Source organism: Lynx rufus, unplaced genomic scaffold, assembly GCF_022079265.1.
Source record: "Lynx rufus isolate CCGP_SWC_20201006 ecotype Redwood Valley unplaced genomic scaffold, mLynRuf1.p SCAF_2, whole genome shotgun sequence".
NCBI classification, from domain to species: domain Eukaryota; kingdom Metazoa; phylum Chordata; class Mammalia; order Carnivora; family Felidae; genus Lynx; species Lynx rufus.
Window position 1 is genome coordinate 127,295,555 of NW_025814834.1, and position 15,131 is coordinate 127,310,685.

Consider the following 15,131-nt stretch of genomic DNA (forward strand, 5'->3'; position numbering starts at 1 on the left):
CCTTTTGGCTATAAGGTGCTTTGCAAATATTTTCCAAGCTTGGCATTTTGAATAGTATTTTGTAAGCCCAGTTAATCAGTCTTTCCTGGTTTATTGGCTCCAGGTCATACATTTGAGGCATGCACCACTATGTTTTAAAAATTCTCCTATATATTCTTCTGGTACTTTAAAATTTTTTATTTATTAATTTAATTTCTTAAAATGTTTATTTATTTTGAGAGAGAGAGCGTGCGCCTGTGTGTGAGCAGGGGAGGAGCAGAGAGAGGGAGAGAGAGAATCCCAAGCAGCCTCCACACGGTTAGCACGGAGCCCAATGTAGGGCTCAAGCCCACGAACCGTGAGATCATGTCCTGAGCTGAAATCAAGAGTCGGACCCTCAACCGACGAGGCCACCTAGGCGCCCCTCTTCTAATACTTTTATAATGTTTTTACAGTTAAATTTTTTATGTATCTTGAATTTATTATGATTTAAGAAGGGAGGTGTAGATTCTGGTCTTACTTTCATCCATATGGCTACCTACCTGTCTAAACACCGTTTATGAATTAACCAATTTCCCCCAAATGATTGGATATGCTATCTTCATCATACTCTAAATTTCTTCATGGATTTTGATCTTTTTTTAGTCTTTTTACTCTATCCCATTTGTTTATTCATGAACCAGGAACATGTTTTAGTCCGTCATGCTTGATAAAATAATACTTTTAGTTAGCTGTGAGGACTAGCCTTCCCAGATTACTTTTATTTGCTTCTTTGTATAGATTTTCCTGGATTTACTTTCTTGTTTATTATCTATACAGGAACCTCACTGAGTGAAAAATAACCTTATTGGTATTTTTACTGGGATTATATATGGGATTATCCATTAGGATTTAGGGGAGTTAACATTTAATCCTTAGTTCCATGTAATATTGCTTGGCATATCTTTTATGCTATAGCAAGAAGATGATTTGAATAGCACTTTACACAACAGGGACTTTGTATTTATGTAAAACTCTGGAACGTATGAAGTACCTAAGTAGATGCCATCTCACTTATTCTCACACTAAGAGGTAAGTATTATTCTGTTTTCAAGATGAAGCAGTTGAAGCTTTAAAAAGTTTAACAACACACTTGGGACACTTGGGCGGCTCAGTCCGTTAAGCATCGGACATGGGCTCAGGTCATGATCTCAGGGTTCATGAGTTCGAGCCCCAGGTCGGGCTCTGTGCCAATAGCTCGGAGCTTGGAACCTGCTTCGGATTCTGTGTCTCCCTCTCTCTCTGCCCCTCCCCTGCTCACGCTCTGTCTCTCTCTCTTTCAAAAATAAACATTTTAAAAAATAAAAAAATAAAAAGTTTCACACACTTACCCAAAAGAATGCAGCTAGTTGGTGCAGAGCTTGAGACCTGTGCCCCAATCAATCCTGAACTTGATCTAGAGTCCCGTCACCTCTGTTAGGCTTCTGGCTGTGCATGAGCTCTGCGTCTTTGGAGGTGACGGGGACAGACAAATGCATGATGCAGGAGGGGCCGGCTTTGCAGGGGGTTTGCTTTTATTTGTAATTCTTGCTAACTTGCCCAGTTGGTTGACTTCTCCCAAACTGATCAGCGGCCCTGAGTGAACATTCTTTGTGCCCTGAGCTCTGTACTACCACACTCGTTGGAAGGGGACAAGCGAGGCAGTCTCAGCCCTTGAGGGGCTATCAGACTGTCCGTTCAAGCGGCCGGGCCAGCAATCTTTTCTCAGGCCAAGGGAAAGATGGGCCCTTGGTCTTCAAACATGCTGGCTAACATGGCCAGATCACACCCCAACAACTCCAACTGTAGTCTGGTCAGGCTGTGGTCCCAAATTTGTCCAAAGGGAAAGTGATATATAAAGACGGAGCTGAGATAAGAGGGACTGGCGTCAAGCCTCACTGGAAAGGTCGGGTGAGTTTGTCACTTTGATCTGAGAGTAGACAACCGGATCCAAGCCTGCAGAATGTTTCTCAGTCAGGTGATGATTCTTTTCTGCGATTTGGAAAGTCATGCTAGCATAGGTGAGTGCTTCCTCTGGGGATGAAAGCTGCAGAGGAAGGAGGAGGAGGCAGAGGAGTGAGTGAGTTGGTTTCGGAGGAAGGTGTCTCTTTAGAAGCCATTTGGAAGCTGTGGTCACAGAGGACCAAAGAGATCAGAAGAACCCTTCCAAGATGCACTTGCCCAGGGTCCCGGAAACAACATGGTCATCTTACCTTGGCCGGAGGATCTTGGCCAGAGTGAGGATCGAAGGGAGGATCCAGGGCGCAGGGACTAGAGTGACCTGCCTCAGGTGCCAGGAAAGAGAGGGACAAGTCTCAGCAATGGGGTCTGGAAGAATGGGAAGGCTTTCCCTGCAGGCTGGGGTGAAGGCTGGGTGTTGGAGGTGGGAAGCGTGGAGGGTGGGAGGGCAGGTGGAGAAGTCTGGGGATTCAGGTCCTCAGTCTGCAGACAGGGTGAGCTCCCTGGGTTCTACTCCCCCTCAGAGCCACGTCTGTTCTCAATGGCTGGGCAGTGAGAGCCGTGCCGTCTCTCAGAGACCACTTACGTTTCCTGTAGCTCTTTATGACGAAGAAGATAAGGGCCAACAGCAGCAGCGTGAGCAGGACCCCGGCAAAAAAGGCCAAGAGCAAATACTGTATGCTGTTTTGGCAAAGAAAGGGACGAGACGGACCGCTGGACTTTCTGAAGGCCTTTGCCAGAGGCCAGGAGGTCCTCTTTCCCACCCGTGCATAAATCCCTGCTATAGCTGCCATGTTGGTTAGGTGACTTTCACTCTTACCCACTGCTTTTCAGCTTTTTGCTTTTGGGTTCCAGAACTATTTGAGGCCTCAGTGGAAACTGTGGGCTCTCTTCCCTCCCTAAAATCTTCATAGGTACCCCCCCCCCAGAGCAGATTTCATCTATCCGCTGAGGGGATTCATGGATCTCTTGAGGGATCTCCCCTCCCTGGGCAACCTGGGGTTAAGAACCACACTCTGAAAATAAAAACACGAGTTCAGTTCTTCAGCTGTTTCTGCTCCCTTTTCCCCAGACCGCCCTCCTAAGTTCCTCCTAAGTCACGCTCCTAAGCTGGCAACGCAAAATCCGGGGCCTTGGGGTACCAGACGAAATGGGTGGAGCACTTACTTGGTGCGCTCCCAGAAGGAGAACGGAGGTGTTGGGGCTACTGTGTTGGTGCTTTGTTTGTCTGTGAGCGAACAGAAAGGGGATTAGTGTCCCTGTCCCGTCTCATGAATGTCCCCAGGCGCCCCTCCCTATCCAAGCAACCCGTGGAGATAAATGCTGGGGGTGCTACACTCTGCAATAGGGGAGGGGTGACTGAGTGGCTTAAGTGTCCAACTTTTGGTTTCAGCTCAGGTCACGATCTCACAGTTCAGGAGTTCAAGCCCCGCGTCCGGCTGAGTGCAGAGCCTGCTTGGGATTCTGTGTCTCCCTATCTCTCTGCCCCTCCCCTGCTGATGTTCTCTCCCTGTCTCTCAAAAATAAATAAACATTAAAAAAAAAAAAAGAAGAGAACAGTGTTTCCTAGATCCTCGATCCTTTCATGTGAAAATTAGAGTTGGAACTTAAAAAACAATCAGCTAGGCGCACCTGGGTGGCTCAGTTGGTTAAGCCTCCGACTTCTGGTCATGACTCACAGTTTGTGAGCTCGAGCCCCGCGTCAGGCTCTGTGCTGACAGCTCGGAGCCTGGAGCCTGCTTCAGATTCTGTCTCCCTCTCTCTCTGCCTCTCTGCCACTCATGCTGTCTCTCTTTCTCTCTCTCAAAAATAAACATTAAAAAAACAAACAAAAAACCCCATCAGCTAAACCAATGAAAGAGAAGCCTAGCGTTTTTGCAGTCCCATGTGTCCCTTTGACAAACAAACAAACAAACCTCTCCTGTGGCCCCTCAAAGATTTAATAGGACCCCTAGGAGATATGCTCCCTGGGACTTAAGCCAACAATCTCAAGGCCAGGGAGTAGAGAACCAAAAGCAAAACCCAGAACTAGCATTTCCCAATGTTTTAGGGAACTTGGCCTTGTAAACTGCTACCTATTTTAGTTTGTTCCTTTGTTTGCAGGGCAGCTTTTCACAGTGACTAGCCAAAGGCAGCGACAGGGCAGGGTGTTAATGCCTGCACCATAAATAGGGGACCAGGAAGGGAAGGGAAGTGTATTGCCATAAACTACCCAGCCCGTCTGGTACCGAGCACAGAGACATGCTTTACTCAAATTGGGAGGACCAGATTGTTCTCTTTGGTTCCCCTTTTCTCTCTTCCTGTCATTAGATTCTGCGTCAAGGTAAAATTGATGGTGGTGATGCCAGTCCAGATTAACTTAGCAGTGGGGCAGGTAACGGTTCCTGCCCTGGACTTACTGTTGTTGCATTCAGGTTTGGAATGACCTCCTCCCATGCTGTCTTCCCCTGAAAATAAAAAAGGTTCCTCTTAGAAAGCCTGGAAAGGAAAGGCAACAAAGGGGCAAACTCTGAGAGTGTGATTTGAATATCAGAGCGGTAGCAATGAGAGAGAGGCAAGTCAGGGTGAGTGTTCTGGTGAGGCCAGGGGTCACAGACTTCATATGGTATGGTTACCACACCTCAGCAACTAGTCCTCAGCTTTGCACGTCCAGAATTAATCTTAGCGGGGCGCCAAGAATAGGCTGATTGGTCCAGAACCGACTCACAAGCAAGTAACTCACAGGAGACTGATGTAGACACTGAAACGACATAAGGAACGTGTTGTGTCACCAGTGTGTTCTATCAGAACATATAAAAAAGTCAGTTAAAACCAGTTTTTCTTGGTAAACATGGAATCGAACTAAGTATGGGAGAAGATGAAAGCATGACTTTAAGACTGAACGTCATATAGGTCTGATGTATTTGCCTCACTCCTCCCTGGCGGTGCTGGGTAAGCTTGGACCCATTTTTTCCTCAAGGTCCTTCCTCTAGGCTGTATCAGAGCTTTTATTCTGTCCACATATTGTCTTTCCAAGTATGTCAGTGTCCTTATCTAGGCTATGGTTCTGCTTGTTATGTGAAACTTTCTGTATTTTCTCTTTTATTTATTTGTACTAAAAAGATAAAGTACCTAAAGGCAGCAGAGTAAAATAACCCCAAATCCCACTACCAATTATTAATATTTTAGTGTATTCTTTTTAGTTATATTTCCATGCATTTTCCTAAAATCTGGTTGAGCCTTCTTCATGTCTCCTTTTTTGTTATTTTTACTAAGTTTTTTTTTTTAATCATAAACATCCCTCCCATGCCACTCAAAACTCTCCATAAGCATTTTTAGTGGTGATAGGCCTTTCTGCTACAGCTATGTACTATAGTGTGCTTAGCCAGTTTCTTCGCTGATAAAAATGGTTTCCACTTTTATTTATATAAAATAATAAAACAGGGGCGCCTGGGTGGCTCGGTCGGTTAAGCGTCCGACTTCGGCTCAGGTCATGATCTCACGGTCCGTGAGTTCGAGCCCCGCGTCGGGCTCTGTGCTGACAGCTCAGAGCCTGGAGCCTGTTTCAGATTCTGTGTCTCCCTCTCTCTCTGCCCCTCCCCTCCCCTGTTCATGCTCTGTCTCTCTCTGTCTCGAAAATAAATAAACGTTAAAAAAAAAATTAAAAAAAAAATAATAAAATAAAATAATAAAACAATTTTAGAAGACCACAGTTCTACTTCATATTGAGGCATGCCCTGACAAGAATTTTTGGCTCTCCTTATACCTGCTGTACTTTAAGGTCATGTATTTAGACAACAAATGTCATCAATTATTTGTGTTTAATTGTTCAGCTTTCAAAAGTGAATGAATTTCCAAGTCCTTGAACACGGGGAGGGGCGGGAGAAGGATACCTCATCGCCATGTACCAGTTACAACCGCAACAGCAACATTAAGTGCCTTACAGTTGGCCAAATAATGTAACCTAGGGTAATAAGAAAAGTGCCGACAGGAAAATTTGGTGAGAATTCTGAGCCACGAGATACAGGAAGCCCACCATTACAGCAGAATCACCGGTGATAACAATTTTTCTAGCATTTGTTGCTCCTTTTCTAATTTAAAAGTCAACAGTGCCCTTTGTAGAGCACCATAAAATATTTAGTACAGGGTATTTTCGAAATATCGAAATATGTGTCTGCCCTAAAAAGACTCTGATCCCCTAGGAATTTATACTGAACCTTACCACTGGGGAGACGAGAGGGAGAGGTTCCGGATCCGTAGGATTCTGTAAAATCTTAATCTTCACTTGAATGGCTCTCAATTTACCACCATCACAAAGAAATGTCACCGTTGCCACCTTTAAAATATTTTGGGCCACCCCACCCTGAAAGACAAAACCCTCACACACAGTGCTGCAGGGAAATAACTACTTACAGATCCAGGCCAAGAAAAGCAGGAAACACATTTCCATTTGAAAACAACACTCCAAACAAACATTTGACAGAGCATAAATTAAAATAGAAACAGCGTATCTACTTTCCCACATTTCCCCCCACCCCGGGGAAGAATCTTACTGATTGCCACAAAATCGACCAGCTAACTGCAGCTACTCAAAATACAACCCTCCCCCCACCAAATAAAATTAAACAGAAAAAAAAAAAAAAAAAGGATAGCAACCACTAAAAATTAGATGACATTTTCTTTTGGTGAATGATTATTTCATCTAGATTAAAAGCATGGGGGTAAAGGCATTACCTTCTAAGAAAAAGTCCGGTCACAAGACGCCAATCGTGTAAGACTGAACTTTTCACTTGCTTCCGTGACTTAGTACTACTTTTCAGAAATGACGAAACGATTACTGCTATTGCCGCCATCAGGCTGTATGTCGCAAAGATCTTATCTGAACCTGAGGGCAGACTTCCTCTTTGAGGCCAACACTATATATATATATATATATATATATATATATATATATATATACTTTTAATTGTTTTTTATAAAAGCATATATTTTTGAATTCCATAAACAGCTTCTTTCGTATCTTTTGACACACGAACACCAGAATGTAGGGGGTTAAGACAAGTTTCTTTCTAATGAAGTGTCTCTTATGTATTTAACCACCATGCTAGATAAGGTGGAGGTCACAGCAGGATATTATCACGGACACCAAGCATCTTAAAATCTCATTTGTTCTAACCAGAAAGATGAGGTCGATAAGGAGAAACGGAGAGCACTATTAAGGGTGAAGGGCCGGCTGGCTGGGCACACATGAAATGTGTTGACAGTTATGGCGATCCCTTCAAAGGGAAGACGAATCATTTATTTCTTTTTAAAGTTCATTTTTTTATTTTGAGAGAGAGAGCACAAGCGGGGAGAGGCAGAGAGAGAGGGAGAGAGAAAGGATCCCAAGCAGGCTCTGCACTGTCAGCGCGGAGCCAGATGCCGGGGCTGGAACTCACAAATCGTGAGACCATGACCTGAGTGGAAACCAAGAGTCAGATGCCTAACCGACTGAGCCATCCAGGCACCCCACGAATTATTTCTTTATAAACATGTATTCATAACATAATGTTAATAAAGTACCCTGCCTCTTTTTTTTTAATAATGTTTTTTTTTTTTAATTTTTTTTTCAACGTTTTTTAATTTATTTTTGGGACAGAGAGAGACAGAGCATGAACGGGCGAGGGGCAGAGAGAGAGGGAGACACAGAATCGGAAACAGGCTCCAGGCTCCGAGCCATCAGCCCAGAGCCTGACGCGGGGCTCGAACTCGCGGACTGCGAGATCGTGACCTGGCTGAAGTCGGATGCTTAACCGACTGCGCCACCCAGGCGCCCCAATAATGTTTATTTTTGAGAGAGAGCACAAGTGGGGGAGGGGCAGAGACAGAGAGAGAGGCACAGATTCTGGAACAGGCTCCAGGCTCTGAGCTGTCAGCACAGAGCCCGACGTGGGGCTTGAACCTATGAACCGAGAGATCATGACCCAAGCCAAAGTCGGATGCTCAACCAACTGAGCCACCTAGGCACCCCTAAAGTACTCTCTGCCTCTTAAAAGGGGTAGTAAAAAGTAGAGGGAAGATGAATTTAGAAAAATAAACATAGGGATCTAGAAATATTATCCAAAATGGAATTTATGAAAGATGTACTATTATTAATTCACAGATATTTAAGAAATTTGGAGCATGGCAATTTCTAAGAACACCATCGAGGTCCTGGTCACTCTTGTGTTTTGTGTTTGACATTATAAGAAAACAACACCTTGAGAGTGAAATCTGATATTTAAAGGGTTCAAGAAGTGTGAAAAAAGAAAATAGCCCCTGAAATTATTATTTTTTAGGTATCTTTTTTTTTTTTTTTTTTTACAAAAGAATGTCCTCAATTTTGGAGTTTACGGAAAATAAAGCAAGAATTCTCATGCTTATGAGGCTAAAGCAATCAAAGAGAGGGCTCAGTGGATTATCCTCTTAGTATAACTCAAAGAAACTATTGAAATAGAGGAAAAACACCTTTTTAAAAAATTTTTTTTAATGCTCATTAAAAAAAAATTTTTTTTACATTTATTTATTTTTGAGACACAGAGTGAGACAAAGCGTGAGAAGGGGAGGGGAAGAGAGAGAAGCAGACACAGAATCTGAAGCAGGCTCCAGGCTCTGAGCGAGCGGTCAGCACAGAGCCTGATGTGGGGCTCGAACCACAAACTGTGAGATCATGACCTGAGCTGAAGTCGGTCGCTCAACCGACTAAGCCACCCAGTTGCCCCTTAATGTTCATTTTAGAGAGAGAGACAGACAGAACGCAAGTGGGGGTGAGGCAGAGAGAGAGACACACACAAAATCTAAAGCAGGCTCTAGGCTCTGAGCTGTCAGCATGGAGCCCAACGCGGGGCTCAAACTCACAAACCGTGAGACCATGACCTGAGCCAGAGTCAGACGCCCAACCAACTGAGCCACCCAGGTGCCCCAAAAAACACCTTTAACTTGGAATTACTACCTCTGGATTGTTAATCAAGAAATGCACACTATTTTTTTTTTTTGGTATAGTATTTGAAAACAATAAACATTTGATAGTTTGGAAAAATATATAAAATATTAATACATATAATCACTAACAAAAAAATAGTGAACTGGGTGCAGTGGATATTTCAGAGAACAGGGCAGAAAATCTCGTGAGGCCTACCTTCTAACTGAGAAGAGAGATGGTAAGAAAACAACAGACTGATTACAGATTGTGTTGAGGGCCATGAAGGAAAGAAGCCGAGTACCATGCTAGAGAGTAAATGATGGGAGAATGTCATTAGATGAAATGGATGACCGGGGATGGTCTGTCCAAAGAGCAAGCACTGAGGACAAGAGGACGGGAAAGATGGTTCCAGGCAGAGGGCAGAGCAACTTGTGGGCCTGGAGAACGGAAGAGCTGGTGGAACAGGCAGAGCTGGTGAAATCAGGCCAGGCTTTGCACAGGTACGCCTGGAGCTGGGGCTCTGGGGCCTAGATGGGGTTTGATGGAGGGGGCAGAAACGAACCGGAACCGTGTATAAAGAGTGCCCCAGGCCTGGGACTGGTTGCTGGAATTCAGGGGATGTGTTTCCGGGGTATCAGCAAGGTTCCAAAGTGGGGCATTTGGAAGGAGGGGGAAGTAGGAAATAGTTCCACAGATCTGAGCCAGACTGTGGGGGTCTTTGAATCCAAGCAAAATACATATTTTAAGTAATAATAAGGAACCACTATAGGTTTTTGACTTGGGATATAATAAGATAAACATGGTCTTTAAGGAAGATTGTGCCACCTCATCTAGGATAAATTATGGGTAGAGAAAGAGACAAGGAAATCAGCTAGGGGAATATGGCAATATTTTAGGTATTTAATAGGCACATGAGCATTGGGGATGGGGAGGAACCCGCCTTCCAGGTGTAAGGAGACTGGAAGCTGTAAAAGTTGGGACCTGGATACAGGGAATGAAATGAGTGATTATGTCAAGGTTTTGAATCTCGGTGGCTGAGAGAATTCATTTTTTTCATTCGCTCCAAAATCATTTGTTGAACATTTACTGTGTGCCATGTACTCACATCCTGAGGACATAATGGTGAGCCCAAAACAGCCTTTTCATGTCTCCGTAGAACTTTCAGGCTAGTAAAAGAGGCCTATACCACACAAGGAAATGATAAATTGCAATAATTCCATGCGCTGTGAAGGTGCAGGATCCCCACTGTATATGCCTATGATATATACAGGGAACCAGGGAAGGCTTCCTGGAGGAAAAGCAAGCCAAAATTCTAAGTGTGAGTTGGGGTTCCACTAGGCCAAGATGAGACAGAGGATCAGAGAGAACAGAATGTTAAAATTCAAAAGCCCTGTGCCAGAAAGGAGGGTAGGAAGTTCAAAAAGGAAAAACAAGACTCCTATGACAACAGCCTAAAGCAAGGAAGCCTGTGACTCTGGGGTTGGGGGGTGGGGTGTGGAGCATGGTGGTGGGGAGGGGGGGATTTGAAGAGGCAGGAAGGGGTGGGTTCCCTCAGAGCTTTTGTTTTTATTGTAAGGTAATTGGGTTGATCTACACTAGAGGTATATAAGCAAGGGTGACATGATCAGACTTGCGTTCTCAATCACTCAACCTGGGGGAGAGGAGCAAACTAGAAGACAGTGGATTAGGTATGAAAGGACAGGCTGTAAGGTTACTGCAGTGACCCAGCGGAGGGATGGATAATAGTAACTCGGGCTAGGGCAGTAGCAGTAGAGAGATGGAGAGGCGTAAGTGAATTTGAGAGATATCCAGGAGGGTGGTGGCAAAAAGAAGGAAGGGCAAAGTCAGACTGTGAGCAAAGTTGTTACCAAAGTTGTTACCAAAGGGCTGACAGAGGAAGAAGAGCCAGAAAGGGAAACAGCAGTAGCTCAAGACTTAAAGTAACGAATTTATTTATTTATTTATTTACTTACTTACTTACTTATTTATTTATGAGAGTCAATGGGGGAGGGGCAGAGAGAGAGGGAGTCAGAGGATCCGAGGCAGGCTCCACACCCCGTCAGCCTGAGCCGAAGTCGGATGCTGAACCACCCAGGCGCCCTGAGACTTAGAGTGATGATTTAATTAATTAATCAGACATTGACCGAGCGCCTACTATGGCCCAAATGCACTGCCAAGTTCTGGAGTCGACAGTAAAATGAAACATGGTAGATGCTATGCTGGCATCTGTACAGGATGGAATGGGACCCAAGAGAGAAAAGGCCCAGCCTACAAAATAAGGAAGAAAAGTGAGTGTCACCAGAAGCATCATAGAGGAGATGATGTATGAGCTGCGTCTGGAAAGATGAATCACATTTTCTAGGCAGGCAGAGGAAGGAAGCGTATTCCAGGTAGGGGGACTGCACGAGCAAAGACATGCTTTGTCATGCTGGTTATGGTCCAGGAAATGCAAGTGTTTTACGTGGCTGGTGCAGTGGGGAATGAGGCTCAAGTGTGGATGGGGAACAGAAGAGGACAGGCTGGAGACGAAGGGCAAGACCAGGTGATGGAGGACCTACACAAACCTTACCTTACAGGAAATGGAGACACTGCTGAAGAGGTATCACATGGTCACATTTAGGTGTAGGCAACAGAGTGCTGGAGGGACTGATTGGGATCCAGGAAGTGGGCGCAAGTCCTCTGCCACTGCAGAGCTCTGGCCAGAGGAAATGAGCATGGGGAGGAAGAGATAGGGCAGATAGACGGAATTATTTATCAGTTGTGAGAGGAAGGCACGGGAGAGGAGCTCAGGGTAACTCCCAGATTTCTGCCCTGTATCCCTGATTAATAGTGCAAATATAGAAGAAAGGGGTGTGGGAGTGGGAGAATAACGCATCACTCTCGGACACATTGACTTTAGGGTGGCCGTGGAACATGAGGTAGTTGGATGCACAGGTCTAGGGCTCGTGAAAGAGATCTAGATTTGTGTGGACAGTACTAGTTCTCACCCACAACCGGTTCTCCTCTCCTGGCCCAGAGCCTCACCTGTAGTTGGATGGTGCCATGTGACTAGTTCTGGCCAACATCCCATGAATGAAAGTGATGTATTCTCTTCTAGTTGAAGCATTTACTTGCTTAAGTAAGACCTCCTCTGACCCCTTCTCCTGCAGGGTGATCGTGGAGATTTTGTGGTGAGAAGGTAAGGCTGAAAGCTCTAAAGCTGGATCACTATGTCATCATATGGAGGGCAGTTTCTCTGGAGGGTCGCTTGGACCTGCGGTAGATTCTTTAGGAGCAAAAAAATAAGCTTTTCCATATTGACGCTATGGAAATTTTGGGATACGGACTTCATGCTGTATTACAAAGCTGTAATCACCAAGACAGTATGGTCCTGGCACAAGAACAGACACTCAGGTCAATGGAACAGAATAGAGAACCCAGAAATGCACCCACAAACGTATGGCCAACTAATCTTCGACAAAACAGGAAAGAATATCCAATGGAATAAAGACAGTCTCTTCAGCAAGTGGTGCTGGGAAAACTGGACAGCAACATGCAGAAGAATGAACCTGGTCCACTTTCTTACATCATACACAAAAATAAGCTCAAAATGGATGGAAGACCTAAATGTAAGACAGGAAGCCATCAAAATCCTTGAGGAGAAAGCAGGAAAAAACCTCTTCGACCTTGGCCGCAGCAACTTACTCAACACGTCTCCGAAGGCAAGGGCAACAAAAGAAAAATGAACTATTGGGACCTCATCAAAATAAAAAACTTCTGCACAGTGAAGGAAACAATCAGCAAAACTAAAAGGCAACTGACGGAATGGGAGAAGATATTTGCGAATGACATATCAGATAAAGGGTTAGTATCCAAAATCTATAAAGAATTTATCAAACTCAACACCCAAAAACCAAATAATCCAGTGAAGAAATGGGCAAAAGACATGGAGATTTTGGGATAGTTATCTCACATGTGCTATTAGAAGCCAGGAAGGGAAGGAAGGAAGGAAGGAAGGAAGGAAGGAAGGAAGGAAGGAAGGAAGGAAGGAAAGCAGGAAAACTGGCCAACAGTGCCAGATGCTGCTGAGAGGGAGGTGCAGTAACATGAGGGCTGGAAAGAGTGGATTGGATTAGGAAATTAAGAGATCATGATCTCTTCTGTGAACGTAGCTTAGGGTTGGCAGTGGCAGGAAATAAGACTTCAGTGGGTTGCACAGTTGAACAGAAATCCCAGGACATAGAGCAGATTGGATCTTTATTTTTTTTTTAATTTTTTTTTTTAATTTTTTTTTTCAACGTTTATTTATTTTTGGGATAGAGAGAGACAGAGCATGAACGGGGGAGGGGCAGAGAGAGAGAGAGACACAGAATCGGAAACAGGCTCCAGGCTCTGAGCCATCAGCCCAGAGCCCGACGCGGGGCTCGAACTCACAGACTGCGAGATCGTGACCTGGCTGAGGTCGGACGCTTAACCGACTGCGCCACCCAGGCGCCCCAGATTGGATCTTTAAAGAGATCCTCTTGTTAAAGAACACCAATAAGTGCTGCATAAAACATTTTAAACACCATCATTTAAAAATGCATGGCTGAACTAGATGTTGGAAATCCTCAAAGGTAGAAAGGAAGCCCGCTGGGTGAGAGCTGGAGCTGGTGTTTGCTTGGGGAATAGCTGGTAATCTTTGTTGAGCCAGAGCTAGGGTTGAAATGCCATGTGCATAAGATCTGGAAACCAACTCTAAAGCCTGCACAAAGGTGGGAATTTGCATCGGACCCTCTGAAAGGGGACCCACAGTGGGTAAATGAGGAAAAGTCATGCCACAGATGGAAATGGTAGGGATCCTTGTACCAGCTTTCAACAGCAGCATAACAAATGGTCACACATTTAGAGGCTTAAGAGAGTGCACATTTATTATCTCACAGGATCTGTGGGTTACAGGCTTGGGTACAGCTTAACAGGGTTCTCTGCTTCAGGCTCTCACCAGGGTGCAGTTCAAGTATTGGATGGGGTCTTGGTTTCATCAGAGGCTTGGCTGGGGGGGAAGATCCACTTTGAAATTCGTTTCCTTTTGGCTGTAAGACCGAGGGGGCCCCAGCTTGTCATTGGCTCTCTGTTGGAGTCCGCCCTCGGGTCCTAGAAGCTGTCTGCAGTTCTTTGCGTTGGCCCTGTTCATAGGTAGTGCAAAACACAATCTCCTGCTTCTTTAAGGCCAGCAGGAGAGTCTTACTAGGCTGTTGGGATGGTCTTACACAGCGTAATGTAGCAGTGGGAGTGACTTCTCATCACCTTTGGCCCCATATAGTAACCCAATCAAGGGAGGGGCACCCCACCATCTTTGCTATATTATATTGATTAGATCCAAGGCACAGATTCCATCTGCACTCAGGGGAAGGGATTTCACCCAGGGTAACACCAGGGGGCGGACACTGTGCCGCAGTGTAGAATCCTGCCTACAACACTGGCTTATTCCAATCTTGGCTCTGGGCAAGAGGAGGGCAAAGAGAAAAACAAAACAAAACTTCTTTGAGGATCCTCTAACTGCAAACCCAACTTCAGCAAGTTTTGGGCCAGATTTTGCACTCTGCGGTTCTATATCTTCTATCATTCATTTTACAATACTTTTTAATTTCCTTTCTGATTTCTTTGATGCATGGATTATTTAGAAAGGTGTTTCTTAATTTCAAAATATATGTAGATCTCCTTATCTTTTTGTTAACAACTTGTAAGCATAATTTTTCTGTGGTTAGCAAAAATACTGGGCACGATTTCAATCCTTTAAAATCTGTTGAGACATGCATCATGCATATTATATGGTCAAGTCTTACATACTATTTCGTATGTACTTGAGAAAAATTGTACAGCCTGTGGTTATTGGGAGTGGTGTTCTGTACCTCTATTAAGTCTAGTTTGTGTTTGTGTTTGTTCAGACTCTATATCCTAACTGCTTCCTAAGTCTTTAGTTACTGATGTAATTATGAATCTCTATATATGAATGTATATATATATACTTTTTTTTTGAGAGAGAGAGAGAGAGAGCATGCACACGAGTAGAGGGGCAGAGGCAGAGGGAGGGAGAAAATCTCAAGCAGTCTTCATGCCCAGCGAGGAGCCTGACAAAGGGCTCAGTCTTGCCACTGCGAGGTCATGACTTGAGAGCCTAAATCAAGAGCAGGATGCAAACCATTGAGCCACTAGGGCACCCCTGAATTTGTCTATTTCTACATAAAAATATTTTAATCTCCAAAGGTTTTATATTTATAATATTCATTTAGGTTTA

The 15,131-nt window shown here is 44.5% G+C and overlaps 1 protein-coding gene across 3 annotated transcripts; it reads right to left on the reverse strand.

Annotated features, from left to right (window-relative positions):
* Positions 1 to 1,514: 1,514 nt before the first annotated feature.
* On the reverse strand, positions 1,515 to 6,739 carry CUNH1orf162 (chromosome unknown C1orf162 homolog). 3 transcript variants are annotated; one of them, XM_047084724.1, is made up of 8 exons: positions 6,670 to 6,739; positions 6,158 to 6,298; positions 4,577 to 4,696; positions 4,356 to 4,403; positions 3,124 to 3,184; positions 2,543 to 2,637; positions 2,211 to 2,278; positions 1,515 to 2,044 (listed from the first exon to the last, which is right to left on the reverse strand). In XM_047084724.1, exons 4-8 carry the CDS (start codon positions 4,390 to 4,392, stop codon positions 1,886 to 1,888), a joined length of 420 nt encoding a protein of 139 aa, XP_046940680.1. In that variant the 5' UTR covers positions 4,393 to 4,403; positions 4,577 to 4,696; positions 6,158 to 6,298; positions 6,670 to 6,739; the 3' UTR covers positions 1,515 to 1,885. The 3 variants fall into 3 exon arrangements, with proteins under 3 accessions (XP_046940680.1, XP_046940682.1, XP_046940681.1); XM_047084726.1 differs by having other exon boundaries at positions 4,356 to 4,434; XM_047084725.1 differs by lacking the exon at positions 6,670 to 6,739 and having other exon boundaries at positions 6,158 to 6,331.
* Between the last annotated feature and the right edge of the window lie 8,392 nt (positions 6,740 to 15,131).